Source organism: Bos grunniens, chromosome 7, assembly GCF_055505025.1.
Source record: "Bos grunniens cultivar Pamir isolate PY7600 chromosome 7, Bosgru_T2T1.0, whole genome shotgun sequence".
Classification (NCBI taxonomy): domain Eukaryota; kingdom Metazoa; phylum Chordata; class Mammalia; order Artiodactyla; family Bovidae; genus Bos; species Bos grunniens.
Window position 1 is genome coordinate 64,957,201 of NC_141171.1, and position 24,402 is coordinate 64,981,602.

At 44.7% G+C, this 24,402-nt stretch overlaps 1 protein-coding gene and 1 long non-coding RNA gene across 21 annotated transcripts in view; one reads left to right on the forward strand and one right to left on the reverse strand.

Annotated features, from left to right (window-relative positions):
• Positions 1–24,402, forward strand: part of GRIA1 (glutamate ionotropic receptor AMPA type subunit 1) — a 354,858-nt gene that overhangs the window by 241,017 nt on the left and 89,439 nt on the right. For all 6 annotated transcript variants that reach the window (XM_086412553.1, XM_086412550.1, XM_086412554.1 and 3 more), the window contains 3 exons: positions 8,083–8,193; positions 8,890–9,096; positions 14,595–14,965. In XM_086412553.1, coding sequence (XP_086268679.1) covers positions 8,083–8,193; positions 8,890–9,096; positions 14,595–14,965 — 689 coding nt within the window. The remainder of the gene's footprint in view (positions 1–8,082; positions 8,194–8,889; positions 9,097–14,594; positions 14,966–24,402) is intronic.
• The window catches only part of LOC147369719 (uncharacterized), a 355,762-nt gene that overhangs the window by 142,019 nt on the left and 189,341 nt on the right, over positions 1–24,402 (reverse strand). The window lies entirely within an intron of this gene.

The window sequence follows — 24,402 nt, forward strand, 5'->3', positions numbered from 1 at the left end:
CCCAAAGCAGCCCCTGGCATGGATTGGGTATTCAACCCACATTTTGTTTGTTTGTTTCAACTGCCTTCTTTGGGCCACAAGGATTTTTATATCAGCCTTGACTATGAGTGAGTCAGGCTGTGCAAGCCCATAGAATGGATAAATCAGCAAACCGAAATAACAGAGTAACTTTAAAATCCACGAGCAATAGTTGTGCTTTATTTTTCAGGTCTCGGGGCTGTTTTTCAACTTCCTTCCCAATGACTAAATCCTTTCTTTGAATGTGGGTTTAGGCAGCCTTTGGTTACAGGGAATCTGACTTTCAGAAAATCAATTCCACCACATCTGTGGCTTCAGGTCTTTTACTCAATCAGCCTCCTAACAAAGTAATTTCTCAGATTCACGGGTAACCTTGTTGTGCTGGTTTCAGTGAACAGTGTGTGGCCTTACCTGACGTATGTAATAAAAAGGGACTGCTGCTGTTTAACTGGGAGCCTTGGGGACTCTCTCCTGATCTTTAGGCACGTATCCTGGCCACTGATCTGCCAACACACACTCTAGGTGTCTGGGTCCAATTTGACATCCTACTGAAATGTGTGTGGTCTCTGGGCATACGTTTATCCCACACTTCGGAGCTTCAAATGCCAGAATGTGCAGTGGCTCCAGTAAATCTAGAGCCTTCTGAAATGCCATTCAGAGATTCCACTTCGCCGTGGGGTGCTGATTCAAATAGGGATCTCTATTCAAATAAAATGCCTTGTCAAATTCAAGTAGGATCACAAATTCTTAGAGTGGCTGTCAAGAGAGAAGTGCAGGGACATTCTTGAAGGTCTTTCATCAAGGGACCAGCATTAATGATGTAACCATCTTTTCTCATCACCATTGGTCCTGTAGCTATGTTTTGACTTAAAAAGGACAAGTCTCAACTTGAATTCAGTCACCCTTGCCCTGTCTCAAATTTTTCATTCCCAGTTATGACCCAAGTGTAACTGGAAAGGAAGGACCAGGTAGCAAAGAAAGTGACACAAAGTCCTCCCTATGTCAAAAGTAATTAAAAGTCCTGAAGCATTCACAGCCCTCAAGTCCAGACATCCTTTGGAAGTTTTTTCCTGAAATCTTTGCTACCCAACTTTAGACATACTGGTGGTGGTTTAGTCACTAAGTCATGTCTGACTCTTTGCGACCTTTACCACCAGGGAAGCTCCTTAGACATACTGAGTCCTGTTCTATTCTATCCACCCACTTCTCTCCATTTCCACTGCTGACTCCAGAGCTCAAGCCACCTTCTACACCTGCCTAGACTCACACAGGAGCCTCCCTACTGGTCACTAGTCCTACTGGCCAGGTTCTTGTCCCTCTAGAAGGCTGTTTTTCAACACAAGAGCTGATCATCTTCAAATATATATCAGGTTATATTGCTTCTCCGCTTAAAGCCATTGACTGGCTTCCTACTGCAGGGGCTTCCCTGGTGGCTCAGATAGTAAAGAATCTGCTGCCTGCAATGCAGGAGACCCAGGTTCAATCCCTGGGTTAGAAAGGTCCCCTGGAGAAGGGCATAGTAACCCACTCCAGCATTCTTTCCTGGAGAATTCCATGGACAGAGGAGCCTGGTGGGCTACAGTCCATGGAGCCACAAAGTCAGACACGACTGAGCGACTAATACACCACTGCAGGTAAAAGGTAACAGAACTCCTTCCTGTGGCCTTCAGACCCAGATACTGCAGCCCTCTGAACTCTTGCTCCTCTTTCTCTAGCTCACAACTCCACAGCTACCCCGGAATGTCTGCTTCTTTACCCGACATTCGCCATCACTGTGGTTTGATGTACATCTCTCTCCTTGTCATTCAAGTCTGGCCCAGCTGAAGTCACTCTGGAAAGGGCATTCCTGACCAAAATATCTAAAGTGACCCCCATCCGCCGAGCACACTCCCATTATCCTAATTTTTCACAGTGCTTCCCCTTTCTGAGATTCTCTTGGTGGTTTACTGATCTCTATTGGGGTTGGTAAACTTCAGCCTGCAGGCCAGATCCAGCCAACTGCCTGTTTGTTTACAGCCCGTGAGCTAATGATTTTTACATTTTTAAATGGTTGAAGTAAATCAAAAGATGAATACTTCATGATATGTGAAAATTACATGAAATTAAAATTTCAGGGTCCATAAATAAAGTTGTGGGGTTTTTTTTTTTTTGGAATACAGCCAAACTCATTTGTTTCAGTATTGGCTATGGCTGCTTCTGCACTGTGACAACAGAGATGGGTAGTTGCTACAGAGACTGTTTCACCCACAAAGCCTAAAGTATTTACTGTCTGGCGCTTTAAAGGTGAAATCTGACAACCCCTGGTCTGAATATGTATTGTCTTTCTTCCCCTCCTCTCCACCTCCTTCCACTAAAATGTCAGCTCTCTAAACGCAGGGACATGGTTGTGTTATTTATTATATCCTCAGTGCCGATAATATATTGATGCATAGTAAGCACATGCAAATAAGTGGTTGTTCATTAAATGAGCAGGCAGCATATTGAATGTTGCTTGGCAACCAGGAAGCATACTACTCTGGCCCATTTTCCCATAGATCTGCCAGCAAATAAGGAAAAAAAATGCTGATAAATTTAATGAAATAACACCTCAAGCAGAACTCAGATAAAGTCACATGCAAACTTACAAAGTTCAAATTCTTTAAGTATGTTAGTTAAGGTGCAATAACAGATAAACTCTAAAAATCTCAGCTGTTTAATGCAACAGAGGTCTACTTCTTATTCACCTAGTGATCAGTTTGGGGGACTGGGGACTCTGGTTAAGACTCAGGCTTATGGAGGCTCCATTGTCTGTCTGGGTCTTCCGCCTATCAATAGCCAGCTAACAAGTGAGGAAGAAAGATATTAGAAACTGTGCTGGGGATTTGGGGGAGTCAGGTTAGGAGAGGCACTCATCACTTCTGTGTTCCACTGGCCAACCCGATCTCCTGGCCCATCTAGACACACGACAGGCTGGGAATTGCAATGGCAGTCTAAGTAACTACTTCCCACCATACCTGTAGGCTATGAATAGTGAACAAGAATCCTTGCTGGTCATCAGGTTGTCTCTGCCACAATAGGCAACTTCCTTTTAAAAACTTTATCATAATGGATCTCATTTTTGGAGGTCAGGAGCTGTGGCTTCAGAGGCAGCTTAGAGCTACAAATGATACAACTACAAATGTGTCGATGTGATTTGATGACTGTGTAAGGTGGACCTATTGTATATACTCTTCAATGATCATCTTCTTTTTAGGCTATATTTACTTTAAAAAATCTAATCTATCATCCCATGACAGACTCATTTCTATATTCAAAGAATCTTTAGAAGTAGATGGAAAACAGGAGATCAAAAATTCTAACTGGCTCCAGGAGAAGACCTGTCACTGTCAGAATTGTTTAAATCTTCTCTTGAACAGTGGGGCCCAATTTTTTACCAAACTACTAGCTCTGATTTACTTTGAGATAAAATCAAAGTTCCTCCATATCCTTAGTAGAGAATCAAAGGACTGTATAATAATCCAGCCCATTTCTCTAAGAAAAGGAAATTTGCTTCATCTCTGAAGTGCAATGTCTCTTCAAAAAACTTTGCCAGTTCTCTTTTCATCAAAATGTGGAGCTAGATTTCTCAGCCTCCTAGCTGACATGGGAGGCAAAGCTGGGTTTTGGCATCACCCTGCTCTTCTGACTGGTGATATTTTTTTATTTCCCTACAAAAGGGTTAGGAATAAAATAAGCTTGCTTACAACATATAAGTGTTCCTCTGGCTTTTGATATAAGCCAACCTAAACAATAATTTTTATAGATACCAATTTAACATTAGTGCTAGGATACTAACTCTGAAGGATCCTTACCCTTAAAAAAGTCTCTTTCTAAGCCATATAAATCTTATCTACACAGATTTATCTTGCTTTTCCCTTCTTTCTTTAATCGAAACAGCTTGCAATTTTAGAGTGGTGTTTTGTGGGGTTTTGCACCATTTATCCTAGGACATGCTGCATATCAGGAGGGTTACATTGTCAAATGAGTTTGAGAAATGCTCCATAATATATACTCCTTTTGGAAAGTGGAAACATTCAATAGCAAAATGAAACTGAAATGTCCTATAGTACAGAAGCCTATTAGCCTTCAACTAGGCGTTACCCTACTGAATAGCATTTTTTAGTTTAATAACAACTTAATATGAACCACACACTATGATTATTGTTGTCAATGAACTAACTCATTTGGTTCTCACAGCCACCCTGTGAGACAGGTACTCTTGTTGTATCCCCTCTACAGGGCAGAGACTGAAGCCCATTGAGGTCAGTTAACTGGCCCAAGTCATACAGTTAGTAATTAGGAAAATCTGTCTTTTAAACCAGGTCTATCTGATGCCAAAGACCAATCTCTGTACCATTAAGCCCCCACTTTTACAGATAATTCCCATGAAGGGACTTCCCTGGCGCTCCAGTGGCTAAGACTCGGTGCTCCCAAAGCAGGGGGCCTCGGTTTCAACCCTGGTCAGGAAATTCGATCCCACATGCCTCAACTAAGAGTTGCCAAGTCACAACTAAGACCCGGTGCAGTCAAATACGTAAGATAATTTTTTTTTAATATTTGAAAAACTCTATCAAAACTCAATAGATTTTAGAGAACTTAGTTGCATGTCAAAGGAGGCAGCTACCTTGATACTGATGGTACAACTGATGGTTGTAGAGATTCGTAAGAACAGCTGAGCTGGTGACAAATCATGAAGAGGGTAGAAGGAAGAAAGAAAAAAAAGGGAAGGAAGGAAGAAAAAGGAGGAGGAAGTGGGAGGGAAAGGGCATGAAGACACCAGGGCATCATCTGCAGGAGGCAAAAATGGTGATTAAATTTGCTAGATCATCTCCCAACTTTGTGCTGATTATATTAAACAATACTACTTCTGAGGTCCATGACCTGGCTTCTGTGCTTTGCCACTCATCTGCTATATAAACTTCATAAGCTTGATCATCTGATCTCCCCAAACCTCAGTTCTCTCATCTGTAAAACAGGGAAGATAATTCCCAGCCTGTCTGTGTTATTTGAATAGTGTGAGGAGCAAAAGAGTTAAGTGTTGGGTAAGTAGTTTGGAAATTATTTTTCTAAACTTGCACTACGATATACTACAATAATGGTTTGAAACATTTATTTCTCAATTAAAGGTCTCCTTGTAAAAATGAACTCTTAAGGGGAATCCCAAAGTGTGAAATTGATTAAAAGCAGAGCTGACGGTTGAATCAGGGATGAAGAACCAATAGCTTCCTCCATCTTCCCTGACCCCTGGCCCACATCCCGAGGAAGTGGCAAAGGGGTTTCACAGGTGCCCTAGGGCCCCTTGAAGCACAGGCCTAGCAAAGCAAGGTTGCACTGTGGTCTTGAGCAGGTCCCCTAGTGCCTGAGCCTCTGTTTCCCTCTATAAAAAGAAGAAGTTAGAAGAAATGATTCTTCAAGCCTCTTTCAGCTCTGATATTTTGGAAATCTACATTTCTAGTTCTTGTCTTTAGAGAGAAATGTCTCCCTCCAAGCTAACTGAAAGTGCCCCCACATGAGCAGCATGGTACCCACGCCTGCAGGAGGGCAAATCCTGACCCAGTGTTCTGAGAGACAGCCTCCCACCTGCCTTCATGCCTCTGAACTGTCTCAGCATGAACAGGATCCACTGTCTCCGTGCTGGATCCACTCATTCTCTCAACAAACCTTCTTCCCTGAACTGCTTCTCTGTGGAACAATGGGCAGCCTGGAATGAATAGACCTCTAGCTTTGTTCCCAAGGAGCACCATGGAGAGACGGGGACAGATGTACCAACAGCTAGACCATAGGGCCAGTGGGAACCAACACGAGGCACTCAGGGTCAGCTGGCAGCCTAGCGGAACACGGACACACACAGCCGTGGCCAGCCTGCCCCATTCCAATCCTGGCTCCACAGCTCTCCTGCAGCCTTGGGAAAGTTATTCCACTTCCCCGCATCTCAGTTTCTTCACATTTAAAATGGGAGTGACAATTAATTACCCACTTCATAGGTTTTGAGGAGGATGAGAGAAGTTAAAACATTAAAAAAAAAAAAAACACTTAGTATTAATATTTATTTTTATTTGTTTGGCTGCACCGGGTCTTAGCTGCAGCACGCAGGTTCTTCCGTGGCACGTGTGAAGTCTTAGTTGCAGCATGTGGGATCTAGTTCCCTGACCAAAGATCAAGCCTGGGACCCTGCAATTGGAGTTCGGAGTCTTAGCCACTGGACCACCAGGGAATTCCCTAAAAAAACACTTAGAAGAGTGCCTAAAATACAATAAGCACCCAAATACTGTTAAGCAACATGCTTTCCAGCCCAGGGCTAAGTCCCCTCTGGTGGTGAAAAGCTGCCCCTGGAGACAGATGACCAGGGTTCCTGGCCGGCCTCAGCCACTTAGCTGCATCACCACCCTCACCATGCAGGTTAACAGACTTCTCTAAGCCAGATGCAGCAGCACAAAGCCTGTCACACACAGCCTCCGACAGAGCAAGAACATGATCAGTGTTGGCAATTAATACTGTTGCTGTTAACGGCAGTGAGATCGCAGGGAGAACTATTTATTTCTAGCTGAGGGGACTGGGAAAAGCATCAAGGTGAAGATGACCTTTGAGTGGACGGCTGGCATGTGCCTCGGATTTCATGAATCTGGACTGACTTTGCAGAACTGCTCTTCCTTCTCCATGTGTACTGCAGTTCTCCTTCCTGTTTGCCTGTTACAGCTGCAGCCAGCAGAACCACCACAAAACACAGTGGTCTAAAGCTTAATAGAGACAGAGGTAGAGATGGGGTGTGTGTGTGTGTGTGTGTGTGTGTGTATGTGTGTGCGCGTGCTTAATAGAGACAGAGGTAGAGATGGGGTGTGTGTGTGTGTGTGTGTGTGTGTTAGCCATGCCATTCTGTTCTTCCCAAACCTTCCATGACTTCCTGTTGCCTTCAGGATAGGCCTACACCATTTAGCTTGGCCTGCAAAGCCCTCTGCTACCTAGACCCAGGCCCCACTTTCCTCTGGAGCTAACCCAGTCCTCCACCCAGGACCCATTAAACGTACATATCCGGGCAGATTCCTGTGTCTACAGCTTGGCTCATCTTTTCTCTGACCTGACAGATTTGGACCCAACCTATCCATCCCTCGCGACTTCAGCCTCACCTCCTCCAGCTACCTTCTTCCCAGCATAGGTTTCATACTTGGCTCCTGCTTCTCCAAACTCCTTGGGCTCAAGCTACCGGAGTCACTCACTTGTCACTTCTGGGGCCACACGCGTGTGTGTGTCATGTATTCCTGAATAGAGTAGAGGGACTGTCAGAGCAAGGACTATCTCTGAGACTTCTGTGTATCTTTCTCAACTCTGCCACACAATACCACCAACATCTTAGCTCAGAGTCTTACACACAATAGAGATCCTATAAATATTTGCTGAAAGACCTTGGAAAATGAGTCAGTATAAAAAAGTACTAACTAATCTTTAAAAAAAATAATGCTGTCAACCAGTATTTGAAGGTACAACTGTATGCTCAGTATTATAATAGTTTAAAAATTGGAAATAAGAGAAATAAATAAACACTAAAATAACCATCACCTAGCAAGTTGAATCTAGATGGGAAAATAGAGTTAACCTAAAAAGAAAGCAAAAAAAAAAAAAAAAGGTTTAAATCCTATGATTCCAACTACAGTTCAGAATGAGCTAAGGAAGAGAAGGATTACTAGGCAGGGAACAAGGAGGAGTTTGACCTTGTGAATAAGGCAGGGAATTAAATCTCTGTGACCCTGACTTACATTGTGCAAAATAATTTGCCACATAAACAGTTAAAACCTCACTTCTCAAGAGAAGCAATTTTCAGGCTTCCCCATCATGATGAGGATTTTCATGGGGGTGGGGCTGGGAAGACCAGACCTGGAGAGCATCTTATCTCTTGCTGTTTATATCTAGCACAGTTTAAAGTCTGGTGTGTCCAGCATTGCTGGTGTGACACTCCTTGATTTCCTATCTGGTGTTGGCTAGAGGGTGCAGAGTGGGCCATTCCTGAGAATCCTGGCTCACCCTATGTCACCACACCCCTCTCCTTAACAGATTGGCTACTGGAATGAAGATGACAAATTCGTCCCTGCAGCCACAGATGCTCAAGCCGGGGGGGATAACTCAAGTGTCCAGAATAGAACATACATCGTCACCACAATCCTAGTGAGTACTCAGTCCTTTGTGGAGGTTACCTGGGATGTGAGCTAGGCCAACACAGAGGCTTCCTCAAGAGTGAAAGCTGGTCATTCTTCTGGCCAAAAGTGTGCAGTGGGTAGGAAGAGGGAGTTAAAAATTATCCTGAAATTCAGAGGGATTTTCGCTCTCTGGCTCTGCCATGATTTCACTTTGTGCCCATGGATAAGTCAGTCACCCTCCTATGAGCCACAGTTTTCCCATCTATAAAACATAAGAGATTAAATAAATTGTGGTGCTTCTGACTCTACTCTTCCTCAGTAGAAGTCATTTTCAAAGAAAGCCCCTAACGTACATCACCTAGAGTGGACAGAAGTGAAGCTGCTGTGATTTTCAGTGGTTGGTCATAAGAAACCTGGAACCTATTTAGGATCTACTTCCCCACTGTCACACCCCCAGAGGTACCTTCAAAGAAACACAAAAGCTCCTGAAACATCACTTGAAAAGCTATGCACGACATCTCAATGAAACATTCTTATTTTACCAGTTTTCTTCTTTAACCCAAGAAGTTTTGTAATTGGAGGAGCAGAAATGCAGGAAGTGGGTTTAGGGGCTAGAGAGACTCCCCCAAAGTTAACCAATGTTAACTCCTCTGCCATGCCAAAGGCCTCCCTCCCCAAGAGTGAACCCCGAACCCACACTCTCTGTCTCCCATTTCTCCACCAGGAAGATCCTTATGTGATGCTCAAGAAGAATGCCAACCAGTTTGAAGGCAATGACCGCTACGAGGGCTACTGTGTGGAGTTGGCGGCAGAGATTGCCAAGCATGTGGGATATTCCTACCGTCTTGAGATTGTCAGCGATGGAAAATATGGAGCCCGTGACCCTGACACAAAGGCTTGGAATGGCATGGTGGGAGAGCTGGTCTATGGAGTAAGTCCCCCATAGGGTAGGGAATTTGAGGCAGAGAAAGATGGTTGGACAGGAAATTTTGGTGGTTAGATGACCCTACCCATAGATGCCTATTGGACCCTATAGTTTAGTATGGTTGCTGCTAGAAAGATGAACAGTCTAAAATCCAGTGTCTTAAGACATTTTTTGCTCATGTTCCTGGTCCCAGCTCCTTCAGCCAGACTCACTTCAGTCTTGTGACTTCAGTTGATCATCACCCAACACAGGTGACAGTTTAGCTTTAAGGTTAGTTTTCCCGAGGCAGACCGCCGAGTGCTCACTTTCCTGTTCAGTCACTTAAGGCCCCCTCGAAATAATTTCTTCCCTGGATACAATCAAACTTTCTAGTCACTTGCCCTTTCTGGCACCTTCCATTTCAGCCAAGCCACCCCAAGTCACTCTGTTCTCTAGGGTGCCTGCTTCCATTCTGCCCCTCTAAAATCTTACCCTTCCCCCCAAACCTGATCACATACTGCTTTTTCCAAGGTGTCATTCTCCCCATAAAAGGTACGGGGAGAACCCTTTTTAACTCTTCTTGCCTTCACCGTAGGATTTAGTTTCTGCTTCTATTATGGCTTACCTTGCCTTGTACACTTGTTATCTGTGAATAGGGATTGGTCTACTCCATTCCCTACCCTTGAAATAAGACCACACACAATTGCTATAACACCTTCAATAAACTGAAGCATTTTGGGGAAGTCACTGAATGCTCTGAATTGTTTTAACTATTTAAGGAACCATTGAGAAGTAAAAGATCTGATCCCTGTCCCCAAGGAACTTGGCATTTTCTGACATAGAAAAGACAACGAGAGAGACTGGTAATATAGCAAAGAATCAAGGTCCATGCAGAAGGCCAGCATGAGGTGGTCTAGCCCACGAGAAAGATGTGTAACCTGGAAAGCGGCCATGTCCAGGTACAGAGAAAGGCAGCCCAGGAATGTCTATAGTATAAACTATAAGATGGTGATAGAAATAAGTTGTGAAAGAAGAATGAGAAAAGACTGATGATTTTTTGTAGAGGGCTTCAGTTGAGTAGTCAGTGACAAGATTGAGTAAGAAATGATAAGGGAAAGGGTGTGGATTGACTCAGCAGGCTCTGAAAGATCATGAAGATACTCGAGTAGAGAAACAACAAAAGGCAATAAAAGAAGAATCCTGCCGCCACATGCAGGAAAGGCACCACCACAGCTTCACTCATAGAAATCAAAGACTCCTGCCTAGGGCTTTGAACAGAAGCAAATGCCGAGCCCCAGGATGGTAAGAAGTTCTGGTCAGGATAAAGCAACCATTTAGGAGCTTTTAAAATCTCATTGTCTCAGATCGAGGAAATAAGAGTCATGATGGCCATAAGAGCCATAAAAAGGGAATTCAAAGAAGAAAGAGATAGAATAAAGAAAAGTCTTTCTAAGAAGGTGGCCTTTGATATGACCTGGGAAGATGGTTAATGAGTTAAGGAGGTTGTGCTTCTACCTTCTCTCTCCTCTGCTGCCTCTCGCTTTGGGGAAGTATCATCAATGAAAGATAGAAGATCTAGATGGTTAATGCTGCATTGGGAAGCTGGTTTCCATGGGAACCTCCACCAAGTTCTTAAGGTCATCCCCATGGCAACTGCTGTGAACTTTTCACCTCCACCAGAATTCATCTTCACCTTCACCCAGTGTAATCTGGTTCCTTCAGTAAAAGGCCCAAGATCTGGGCTGAACAACAGTATGATTATCCTGAGGGAAAGCCCCCCAGTACACAGCCATCAGCCATGGGCCACTGGCTCATCAGTGACAGAAATCACCTCTGAGTGCCTCAGCTGCCAGTCTTTCTTGTTCCCTCCCCTCCACCAGGCCTGTTACAGCTGTATTCTGAAGACTCTATGATGGGCCCAAATGGATGCCCTCTCTTGAGGGCATTTTCAGTTTGGCTTTCCTTGTCTGTCCCATCTAAGAAAGAATAGAGGGGTCTGAGGAGGCATCTCTAGCCACAAATGACCAGCAAGGTCAGAAAAAAATTTACTTGGAGGGCTCCAGATTTCTTCTTTCTGTGCCTCTCAAATAAGCTAAGTCAATCAGGGTGTCTCACCTTCCCTTTGCTCATTCTTGCTCTTATGCACCATGGTAATAGTAGCATTTCAGCACATTGCTTATACTGGGCACTGTGCTAAATACTTCACCCAAGTTATTTCACTTACTCCTCATAACAACCCCAGAAGGTGGATGTGATTACTCTCCGCATTTTATCCATGAGGACACTGAAGCCAGGGAGACTAGGCAGTTGGGCAAAGGACACAAGTGATGAGAATAGCCACAGTGCATTCTCAAATACCACAGGCTACAAATGAAGGCTCTGCTTATTGCATAGGCACGGCTGTGTGCCTGGGTCGCCATGACTTTCTGGCCAGTTCTTTGTCTTAATGAAGCAGAAGTAGAGTGAACTTTGGAGACACACACACAAATCCAGATTTGAATTCCAACTCTGCCTGCTCACTAGCAACATGACTCCTGCGAGCCATTGATCTCCTCCCGGGGTTCCCCTGAGTTCTTTGTCCCAGGGCTGGGTGGGGAGTATTTCCCTACACAGGGCCTGGCTCAGAGTGGCTCTCCATCCCTGATGGTTTTCTCCCATTTTTGCTTTTACCTAATACATCCACAATGTTTACTATTTTCCCAAGATTTTTTCCAGACATATTTGGTTTGGGGATCTCCTAGGTCAGTGTTTCTCTAAGTCTGGACCAGCAGCAGCAACATCACCTGGGAACTTGCTGGAAATGCAAATTCTCAGGTCTCCCCAGACCCAGTGATCTAGAAAGTCTGCCATCTGTGGTTTAAAAAATCCCCAAGGTGCTTCTGATGTCTGCACACTCAAGTTTGAGAATCACTATCTCAAGATGTCAGTTTCAGAAAATAATTTTGAGCACCTGTGAAATGCCCACGGTTCACGGTGCTCTCACGTATTTGAATTCTTTTGACTCTCACAAAACACTGCTGTCCAGTAGATAAAGCAAAATTTATTATGCCTCTTTTTCTAAAGAGGAAACTGATATTCATAAGGACAACTGTCTCACTCGAGGGCACATGGTCAGTGAGTCACAAAGCCAAGAAGGCAGGTCTACTTTCCCAGATGAGCCGTGCCTATAAGTGATCCTGCAAAGGTCCAGTGACTTCCTCAGATGCTGGAAATCAACTCCTAAGACCTTTCAGTCACCATTAAACAAGCTAAAACTTGTTGTTCAAAACTCATGCTGCTTTGCACAAACCACCTTCTCTCTCTGGACCTGGGCTCCTATCTGCAAAATGATGTCACTGCATTTCCCACTGCGTGTGTATCCTATGCATATGGGTGCGTTTTGATGCTTGGGGCTCAACAGACAAAGAATTTTGGAAATACTAAATCTGCTTACCCCTCTTAGAAATTCTCAGTGCACAGTAGTCTGCTAAAGGTTCTGAAAAGTCCTGCCAGTTTAAATTCATGTTAATTTTTATATTATAATTAGTTACATCCTTCCACAAATAATGTTACATGGAACAAATCTTGAAACTGCTAAGTTAAATAAGAACTAAGATGATTGGTTTTGTGATTTTTTTCCAGGTCACAGTCCCTTTTATTAACTCACATCTGGAGGCATAAGACAAATCCATTCAATTCCCTTTACCATCTTTGAAGCCGGTCTTCACCCACCTCCCTCTTGGGTAACTTGTAGTTATTCACTCCGAGTCATTTCTAAAGACTTTTCTCCCCTATTCCTTTTCTACCTATTAGAAAAAAGGAGATACTGTCTCCCTGGCAATGGCTTGTAAGTGTTTGTAAAAAGTATCAAGATTTAGGCAGTAGGTGTTAGCGGGAAAAAACAGAATTGCTGAGACATATACTCAATCCCACATTGCTTTACAGAAAGTTTCTTTCTCTAAGTGAGAAATTTAAGTCATTCTAAAGCCAGGCTTTTTATTCCACTTAAAATGCCTTCTCAAAAATCCCATCCAATGAGAATAACCAGAGGAAACCCCTCCTGAGCAATACCAGCTGGCAGCTAGGTGTGGCTGGGGTCTGGACAGCATCAGTCTGCAGCCTCACATCTGGACTGTTACGTGGCATCATAAGAGAAAGCCACCTGCCTTGAACAGACTTGCACAGACATGCCTGTCATTTCAAAAGTGAATGTCATGGCATCCCTCCATGAAACCGCGTTAGACTTCCAGGATCGCTTAATCTCAGGCCAGGAGAACAGTGGATTTTCAGAGCATAGATGCCAGTGCTCCTACCATTAAGAAGAGCAAGGCTGGTGTGGTATGCCCAAAGATGAACATTTCTTGCAACTATTTTATGTTTATCTACATGAATTTTAAAAACTGAATTATTTGTGCACTTCTTAGCAGTCTTCCTGGAAAAAAAAATAGTTGTGATACTACTTTATTCTCTCTGCCAGGTCTTCCTCACATGATTCTCTCCTCTGGGAATGTATTCTGTATCCGAGCAACCTGTTGAAATCCTACTCCCTCATCAATGTCAGTGTATATGTTACCTCTTTGAGGATGCAGTCCCTGACCTCCCCAGACAGAATTAATTCCTTTCTGACCTCCTGTAGCACTTTGCATCTCTCAGATACAAAACATATCTCACAGTATCTAGCATGTATCCAATCTACCCTGTAGTTTGGGAAACTACTTTGTGTGTGTGTGTATGTGTGTACCAACTTTTACTAGTTGTAGAGATCAGTTTTCTTTTCAGCATAGGGCTTGCATATGAGTGCCCAATAAATATTTATTGAGTTAAACTTGCTTCACTATCTATCTTGTTAGCCAGGACTGTCTTGGTCGCAGGTAAAAGTACCCCAACTCCAACTGGTTTAGGCAAGCAGAAGGATTGGTTCATGTTCCTGGGGACAAACAAAAGAGTATTTTGGCACATGTTTCTACCATGTTCCTAGGGATAGCAGGATAAGCCATGAATTAAGGGTCACCCAAGTTATTTCATCATGGATCATCTCTCACCCTGACTTTCAGGGCTCATGCTCATGAAAGAGACTCGGGTCTTGTGCCATCCTTGAATGAACCACTGTAGCCAGGGGAGTGGACTACACTAATGGCCAGATCTGGGGGATGTGCTTCACCTATAATAAGGGTTATCAGCCCCACTTGAACCGGAGGACAGGCAGTGGAGCAGGAGTAGTTCTTTAAGGGGAAGAAGGCATGATTGCTGGGTAGGCAAAAAAAAATAAGAGACATTACAAGAGCCCCCTTCCTTCCATAAGGTGAGGAAGTCACCCCTGACAATTAGAACTGTCAAAGAGTAGGATAATCTCTCCTGCGAGATATTGAGCTGATCAACCATTTATCATAAATATTTCACAGAGACAAGGAGGAGTTGGATTTCTGAGGTTCTTCCTCTCACATCCTTTAGATACAAAAGAATATTAGAATGAAGAGGAAAATGAGGGAACAGAGGGCTGATGAACTAAAGTGCACATTTTCTTCTCTCCCCGATATTTTCTGCAGAGAGCAGATGTGGCTGTTGCCCCTTTAACTATCACCTTGGTCCGGGAAGAGGTGATCGATTTCTCCAAGCCGTTTATGAGTCTGGGGATCTCCATCATGATAAAAAAGCCACAGAAGTCCAAACCGGGGGTCTTTTCCTTCCTGGATCCTTTGGCTTATGAGATCTGGATGTGCATTGTGTTCGCCTACATTGGAGTGAGCGTCGTCCTTTTCCTGGTCAGCCGTTTCAGCCCCTACGAATGGCACAGCGAAGAGTTTGAGGAAGGGCGAGACCAAACCACCAGCGACCAGTCCAATGAGTTTGGGATATTCAACAGCTTGTGGTTCTCCCTGGGAGCCTTCATGCAGCAAGGATGTGACATCTCTCCCAGGTCAGTTGGCTCTTCTCATCACCTTTACTCAATGCTATATATATACATGGGGAGTTAGCGATGGCAATTTTTTCCAGACTTTATTGTATTTAGTCCTCAACTATGCTTTACTGTCAACTGTCCATTCCATGCTACGGAGGATCTGGACACGCCTTGACCGGCTCTGTCTGCTGTCTGTGTGATGTGTTCTGTCAAGATTAACAGGCATAATTGTGACTCTAATGTTCTGTATAGTACTGAGAAGGGATGGGGGGTGGTATTGTACCACTAACATTTTTGAGCACCTACCACACACCCTAAGCAAGGTTTTGAGTCCTCTTCATGCCTTATTTAATTGAATCCTCACAGAAGAATTAGGTGGGGACACTTGTGATACCTCCTTTTACAAATGAGGAACCACGGAAATGTTGAATATCTTTCCAAGGTTACACATCTGGTAGTTAGGTGAGTCAAGATTCAGATCACAATCCCAAACTATTTCTGAGTGGCAGGAGCACTGAATTATGACTGGGTTCTTGCTCTGGTTCTAGCACTTTCTGTGTGGCTCTGGACAAGTCACTTGACTCTTGTAGACCTTGGTGTCTTCATCTTTAAGAGAAAATGGTTCTTCTTTTCTCAGTTCTGAGTAAGATCTTGGAAACTGTCTAGTTACAATTGTGATGTAAATTTGTTTCTTGTGGCTGGGAAGTTTCATGAAGTTTCTTGGAAATGCCTCTGATATCATATTGAGAATACTGGGGTGGCCAAATCAGTAAGGTTTCAGCCCTCGCGTTGGACATGAGTAGCTCCATTTTCATCTGTTTTACACACTGGACTTGTGAATACAATTTCTTTTGAGAAAGGTTTTTGGAAGGGAGAGAGGAAGGAAGGAAAGGAGGAGGGGAGGGAGAGAGAGAAGAGAAGAGAAAGAGGGAGGGAGGGAAAAGGTAAAGGAGATGGATAAAAAGAAATTTGACCACCACCCTGGAGAAGGCAAAGGCTACCCACTCCAGTATTCTGGCCTGGAGAATTCCATGGACTGTATACTCTCTGGGGTCACAAAGAGTTGGACACGACTGAGCAACTTTCACTTTCACTTCACTTTCATCTAAATCAGTACCCATATTTACTGATCTCCCTTTCCATCTCTCTGTGTAATGTTCTTTCAGCTATATTCTGGAATGTTCATGTCACAAATCCCCTCCAATTTACCTGTTAAATAAGCACTGATTGTATTTCCTTTTACAGTTGCTTAATATCTATGAGCTCTTTAATCAGGCAGTCCCTTATGGATTACCAAGCTTCAAAAGCATGCAGGGAGACATGGCTTAGCACTTGGCTGCATGAATAGATTTGCACACACTCTCACTTTCTGGGGGCATAACTGCATAAATACGAAGGCCTCATAGACATGTGCCGGAGGCATCAGTACCACCCGTCTGGCTCAGATCTGAGTGTCAGCAAGGACCAATATTGCTAAGTGGCAAGGGAATAAAATCTTCCTAAGGAGCTTCCCGCAGAACTCACTTCACCTGCTGTACAATTTAGATCATTTCATCACTCACCATTATAATCTTGTTTTTCTCTAAATAAGAAGACAGTCGGGGGAGGGGGGCGTTGTGTGGGAGAAGAGGTGTGAGACTGGCTGCCTGGCCAGTGCTGGCAGACACATGGTAAAGAGCAGAGAGAACCCAGCAGGGGAAGGGCTTGCTTAAAAATAACTCAGGCCAGTAGATAAACTGTGGGAAGCAATGATTCAGTGTCACGGGCCATCCAAACATGCAGGTGTCTGAGAAGACCCATGGGCTTGTTTTCTCTCTTATGTTCCCTTCTTGGCTGGGCATCTTACCTCCTAAAGGCACCCACGTGGTCTGACCTCAGGCTGTGTTTTCACACTCCCCACCGTTCCTCCCGAAGTCTCAAGTTAGTGACCCACAAACTGAATCTGCTACCAGGCATGAGTCAATGATTCGCACAGTCTGCCAATGATGCTCCGAAACTGAGTGACAGCTGCCCTCTGGAGCTGATCCATGACATCCCCATGGACCGCAGCCCCCAGTGATCCACTTCACTCCGCTGCGACTCAGCTGGCCCCTGAGAGAGTATGTGAGTTTGTGACTTCTGGCTAGAAGAGGGTTTTCAGACTGTGTTTCCAGGACTCCTGAGGGTTCTATGAGGCTATCTTAGGAAATGACCTTGAGGTGAAGATGAGACTAAACAGGAAAGTACCCAGCCTCCTTCCTCCTCACTTTTAATAAAACAACTCCACTCTGTGATTCTGTATCTTCCCTGGTAAAACGGCAAACAACCTCTAGTATTGTTAAAAGAGATTGATGTAAGGACTTCTCTGGTGGTCTAGTGGTTACGAATCTGTCTTGCAATGCAGGGGACATGGGTTCCATCCCTGGTTAGGGAACTAAGAGCCCACACGCCATGGAATAACTAAGGCGCCCCAACTATTGAGCTCGTGTGCTACAAGTAGAGAGTCCATGTACCACAATAAAAGTTCCAGCACAATGCAGTGAAGATCCCAGGTGCCACTACTATGCTGCTGCTGCTGCTAAGTCACTTCAGTCTTGTCCGACTCTGTGCAACCCCATAGACGGCAGCCCACCAGGCTCCCCCGTCCCTGGGATTCTCCAGGCAAGAGCACTGGAGTGTGTTGCCACTTCCTTCTCCAACGTGTGAAAGTGAAGTCGCTCAGTCATGTCCGACTCCTAGCAACCCCATGGACTGCAGCCCACCAGGCTCCTCCGTCCATGGGATTTTCCAGGCAAGAGTACTGCAGTGGGGTGCCATTGCCGTCTCCGGCCACGACTATGACCCAACAATAAATAAAGACCAATATGTATAGAACTCGTAACACACTATTTAGACAACACATAGGAAACACAATAAACGAGAAGCTACTTCAGTTCTTTTATCAAGTTTCTGTATTGTAAACTTCACTAGAAGGAAGGGTGCCATTGTAAACTTCACAGTGAAAACCCAATGGACCTCTGTCTCCTGGGCAAACCCACAGACAGAGAGGCACAGTGATTCACTCCTGGGTTCCTGAGACACCCCTCACAAGGACTGGGCAGAAGGATTTGTCATTTTGGCTTTGAGCAGAGAGAGGAGTCAACCTGCCAGAATAAGGATGAGATGGACTCCTGCTAACCAGGCCTAGCTTGGCCAACTCCAGCACTTAGGGGTCTGTAGAAGCCCCGCTAAGAGTCAGAATATGCATCGCAACATTTGATGGGAATATATGCTAAAGAGAAAAGGCACATACTTGTCAATAGGACCAGACAAAAACACAGGGATGCTAAGACAGTGGTGAAAGCCAGGGCCAAGCAGACAACTAGAAGCTTTCGTTATTGTTGTTTATATATTTAACGTAAACAACATCAAAAGTCCACGGAGCTTTAGGAGCCTCTGATATACATAGCATTAGACACCCTGGGGTTACAGTAGGAGGTATTATATTTTTAAGGGCTTTTTTATACTCAAACATCCTTTCAAATCAGCTTCAATTAATTTTTCTTGCTATTTATTAACAGTGTATCATAAATTCTCAAAATTTAGAAATTGGGAGACTAAATTCCAACTAAATTGCATATATCTGCATACATACACAAGTAGCTTTGGTTTTTTTTAATTTATTCAATATTTATATTAATGACCAACCTAGATAGCATATTGAAAAGCAGAGATATTACTTTGCCAACAAAGGTCCGTCTAGTCAAGGCTGTGGTTTTTCCAGTGGTCATGCATGGATGTGAAAGTTGGACTGTGAAGAAAGCTGAGCGCTGAAGAATTGATGCTTTTGAACTGTGGTGTTGGAGAAGACTCTTGAGAGTCCCTTGGACTGCAAGGACATCCAACCAGTCCATTCTAGAGAATCAGTCCTGGGTGTTCTTTGGAAGGACTGATGCTAAAACTGAAACTCCAGTACTTTGGCCACCTCATGTGAAGAGTTGACTCATTGGAAAAGACTCTGATGCTGGGAGGGATTGGGGGCAGGAGGAGAAGGGGACGACAGAGGATGAGATGGCTGGATGGCATCACGGACTCGATGGACATGAGTTTGAGTGAACTCCGGGAGTTGGTGATGGACAGGGAGGCCTGGTGTGCTGCAGTTCATGGGGTCTCGAAGAGTCGGACACAACAGTGACTGAAACTGAACTGATACTAACAACAACAACAACAAAAAAAAAAACAATTAAATGTGACCAAATACAGTTAGTTGTCTGTAAGTAGCTCAATCATCTGACCAGAGTAATGTGACCAGATGGAGAGTTATCTTTCTTAGATGAAAAGGAAAGTGGAGGCAGATAGTAGCCCTGGTTCAGTGAAATGAGGATCAGCTCTTTTGTGGCTGCCCTGGCGTTTACTCCCGTCACAAGGCGGCAGCTCCCAGATGCCATGTCCAGGTTCAAGCAGGAAGACGGGGAGGAAGTACTGCAGCCAGTTCTGCTTCTCTGAATCAGGAAAACAAAAGCTGGACAATATACTTCCCACCCCAAGCAGACGTCTCCTTCTATCCATCTCATTAGTAAGAACAGTGGCCCGTGATTACTTCTAGTAGCACCGAAGGTAGGAAAGGCAAGAATACAGTTTTTTAGCCTCTAAAATGGAAAGGGTGAGAACGGATGTTGATGAGTGAGCCAACAGCATGGGCCACAGTGCTTGTGCTGTGCTGTGCTTAGTCACTCAGTCACGTCCGATTCTTTGTGACCTCAGACCTCAGACTCTTTGTGACCTGGACTGTAGCCCGCCAGGCTCCTCTGTCCATGAAGATTCTCCAGGCAAGAATACTGGAGTGGGTTGCCATGCCCTAGAGCTGAAGTTTTCTACACTAGCTCCACAGATAGACAAAATAATCTGTCATTAGCACCTTCAGTGATGTATACCAGGAAATGCTACTGGTTGGCTTTCAAGATTCTTCCCTCCTCCCTTTAAAATATTTATATGAGAAATTGTCTTTGTGTAGCCTATTTTAACATTGAAAGTTAAAACTCAGTTGAGCTGTGATCACAAGAAATATTTTTTTTTAATTTTGTTGATGGTAAGATAGAAATGCCATCATGAATTGCATTTGCAGGCCTGTGTCTTATGCCCAAAATACCTATGTTTAATAGATATTTTAGATTTCTTTTTTCATAAATGAGAACATTTTGAGAAGGGATGTATGAAAGAAAGGACAAAAATCACCCCAGGAAAAATTTATCTTCAGTTCCCACAACTTTCATTTCTGTAGCTTTTCCTCCTATTTGTGTCCAGGGTCATTTATTTATTCAACAGATATTACTAATTGCCTGTAAGGTACAGCACAGGGTGCTGAGGATATAAAGATATGTTGATGATGGCGTTTGAGGGTATGGGAGTCTTTGCTTCCGGGAGCTGGCAAGTACAGTGAGGTAACACAGATGTTAAATAAACAATTGTGAATGTATAAACTGTGATGCACTATGAATAAAATGAAACTGCTGCAGCAACAGATAATAGAGGAAGTGGAATTAAAGGGGACTTAGGGTGTTCTGAGAAAGCTTCTCCACGGCGCAGAGAGGCAAGGAGGAGTTAGGCTGACACAGAGCTGTATTATTAGAGAAGCAGGCAGAGGCAAGATCTCACAGAGACTTGGGGCCATAGCATAGATTTAAAGTTTTACTCTAAATACATAGGAAGGCCCTGGGGAGTTTTAAGTAAGAGAAGGATTGATTTACATGCTATAATGCTACTCTGGGGAGCTATGAGGAAAATAAATTAAAGCAGAAAATAGTCAAGAGTGGAAGCAGAGGGACTGAGCAGTAGGCTCTCACAGCTGTCTAGGGGCAATTACAGTGATGGAAATTATGATGGTCATGGAGATGGATTAGCGGTCTACTTTGAAACTAGAAATGACAGCACTGGCTGAAGGATTAGATATCTGAAGGGAGGAGAGCAAGAGTCAGTGGTGCCTCCAAGAAGAAGGGGGCATTTGGAAAACATGGCACCACACTTCCGGAGACCTTTAGGTCTGGCTCTGATCAAGAGAAGGATCTGACTCATCTACCCCATGTTACAGAGGAGTAAACTGAGGCCCCAAAGGGGGAAGGGATTTTCTCTAAAGTCCCCATGGCAATGCCTCTGGCCAGTTGCTGCCCGCCCTGCAGTGTCATCCCAGGCTCCATCGCTTGCAAATGGACTAAGAGTGAGCCTTTCAACTCTATTCCCACGGCCCTCCCCATTGGCTTCCAGTTTTCTGGGATCAGATGACCCTAGTAAGAAAAAGGAGAAGGGTGTGGAAGGTCCCAGGGGAAGAGAGGAAAATGGGAAATGATGATTCCAGCTTTCAGAACTCTTACTCCTGATCTTAGAATGTGACAGAATGTATGATAATTATTTCCACCTAGGGAAGATAATTACTCTCAGCAAGAAGAATTCTAAAGCAGGGGAGTGGTAGCACTTTGGAGATCTCCAGGAACCCTGTACCACCACTCTGCTTCCCCCCAATCCCAGTTAATGTGCTTGCTGAGGGCCTGGAGACTGATTCACCATGGGAACAGAGTAGCCAATGAACAGAGCCTAAACTGATAACCAATGACAGCCTGACTTTCGCATTCACACACAAATCCACAGCAACCAGGACTACAGTGCACAGAGGGGTGATGAGGAATCTCCCCTTTCCACCTCTTGTTCTCCCCACTTCCCTCCCAGAGACAGTCATGCAAACCCCTTCCTCTGGCCAATACTGGTGTCACTGAAGTGTTGCATGGGGAAAAAGGGGGTAAATATTCAGGGAAGTTGATGGAACCAGCCTGAATTTATAAAATATTTCATCTTCCCAGGCGGTGCTAGTGGTAAAGAATCTGCCTGTCAATGTAAGAGATGTGGGTTCAATCCCTAGATTGGGAAGACTGCCTGGAGTAGGAAATGGCAACCCATTCCAGTTCTCTTGCCTGGAAAATTCCATGGACAGAGGAGCCTGGCAGGCTACAGTCCACGGGATTGCAAAGAGTCAGACATGACTGAGCGCTCTGAGCACACACACAATCCTAATCCAGTCTTTAGAAAACATAAGCCTCATTTAGGACACAGACTCGGTGCTGTAAGGAAGGATGTGTGCACAGCGATGATGCAAGAAGTGGGTTTGATGCTCTTAGGACTAGGTATGAGGGTTTCTGCTGGGACTCCCGCATCATAATCACCTGGGATACCTGTCAAAATACAGATTTCCAGGCCCCATCCTAAGTCTGAGGAACTGGAAATTCTGCATCTAGAGAGAGGAGTACACATTTCACAAGCCCTCCCCTTCCCCCAAGGCAGGTTGGCATTAAAATTGGAAAGCCATTGAGCTAGGATGTTGTTCAGTTAAGCCAGTTTGGAAGTGTAAGAAGTGAGGTCCATGGTTCAGCCAGAAATCATGCTAGTCAACTGCCACAAACACTGAGCCCAGCATCTGCCTGCCCTGCATGTGTTACCTGCCAAGGGAGTGAGACCCTGGGCGTGGCCACTGAAGGCAGAGGCCTTGCAGGGACGCCGCTTCCTCCCCAGGCCAGGCTCCTGGAGGAGCTCCTATAGGATTCACCAGAGCACATCTCCCTGGGTAACAGGAGCTGCAGCTGTGGCAGGGTGATCTGTGCAGGGACAGTGATTCCCCATCACTGGGGACTCCAGCTCCATGCCTCCTTCCTTTTCAACTTTAACCCTCTGCTACCCAGTGGCGAGACCCAGAGCCAGGCTCTGATAGTGAGCAGTTTCACAGACCGTGGAGAAGCACAGGAGGAGAACTTTCAGAGCCTGCACAAGCCACATACAGGTGTTCAAACAAAGGCAGTGACAGGAGGGTAAAAGCTTCGCTGGACGTGCAAATGAAAAGCACCATTTTCTGCCCCTCAGCCAGCAGTTCTGGCCATCAGCAAAGGGGAAGTCACATCTCTAGACTGCCATGGATGTCCAGGGTTTGAACAGTTTAATTGAAGGAGAAAGGTGTTTTGTTTTGTTTTGTTGTTTTCCTCCAAACAACACTCAGAAAGTGTTTCCCAAGCTGAAAAGGATGTTTAGGACAATTTCTATCCTGAAATGTTTCTTTAGTACCTGTTACATTCAGACATGGTTCAGGTTGCTACAAGAGACATCACCAAACAAAGCAGACAAAACCCCCATCCTCCTAGAGCTTACCTTCCAGTGAGAGGAGGCAGGCAGTAAAAAAAAAAAAAAAAAAATGATGTAATCAACACCCCCATCCCAATTCCATAGATGAAGATTCTGGCTTACAGGGAAGGGGAAGGGACTCAGACATAATTAGCATAAGCTTCCCTGGTGGCTCAGACAGTAGAGAATCTATGTGCAGTGCAGGAGACCCAGGTTAGATCTCTGGGTCTGGAAGATCCCCTGGAGGAGGAAATGGTAACCTACTCCAGTATTCTTGCCTGGAGAATCCCATGGATGAAGGAGCCCGGTGGGCTACAGTTCATGGGGTCGCCAAGAGTCGGACATGACTGACTGACTAACACTTTGAGTAACACAAAAACAGGGGTCAGCTGGGGGCTGTGTTGACCTGGGCGTGCCTGCGTCAGCTAAAAGGGGACTGCTCCCACTCAGCCCTGGACAGTCACTTCCCAGACAGCTCTGCAGATAAAGCCAAAGTTCACCTGGATTCAGCTTGTGGGCCAGCAGTTGGGCACCCCTGGAAGAACGATGAAGAGTACAAAACACCACTGTACCTTTAATGCATTTAGACACACTCAGAATATCATATTCGTAGAATTTTTTAAAAGGAATTCTCCTTTCTCTCAGCCCTCATTTTTGGTTCCAAGGATAAAGACCTGATTGCTGTGTTTTTCTTTCTTTTCACGTACCTTGGAAAATCCAGGCTGTGAATGGGACTGCATTAAAACAAAGTCCTCACAGCTCTATATGCAGAAAGACTTGCCTGCCTCTTCCTGAGATCTACATTTTCCTGGAGAGAACCCCTGTTTCTTTTTAATTCCCCTCCAGAAATGCAGCACCTGAGATCCACAGACCCAACTGTTTGCCTGGAAAGAAGTCCTGAGTTGTAAAAAGAGAACAATGAAAGCATCATTAGTTGAATTGATGGAGAATGTATGCTCAGAGTCCTGTGGGGATCCCCATGGTTTGAGTATGATTTATGGACCACCATCCACCTGTGGCAAATTAATGCTTCTACCCAAGTTGTGTTCAAGCAAGACCACAGGTGAATGAAGCCCAAGGTTGCTCGCAGAAAATAGCGCATTCCACTAACACAGAAACGAGAGACCTACATGACGACAGTCACCGTGTGAATCTGGTGGCTTAAGAAAGAGGACCTTAAAGTGAGGAGACAGTAGCTGCTGGGGGCAGAATGGAGCCCTTCCCAGGGAGGGAATCAGGAGCAGCTGTGTCACAGGAGGTGGGCCCACAGGATTGGCTGCTGCTACTGAGTCGTTTCAGTCGTGTCCGACTCTGTGCAACCCCAGAGATGGCAGCCCACC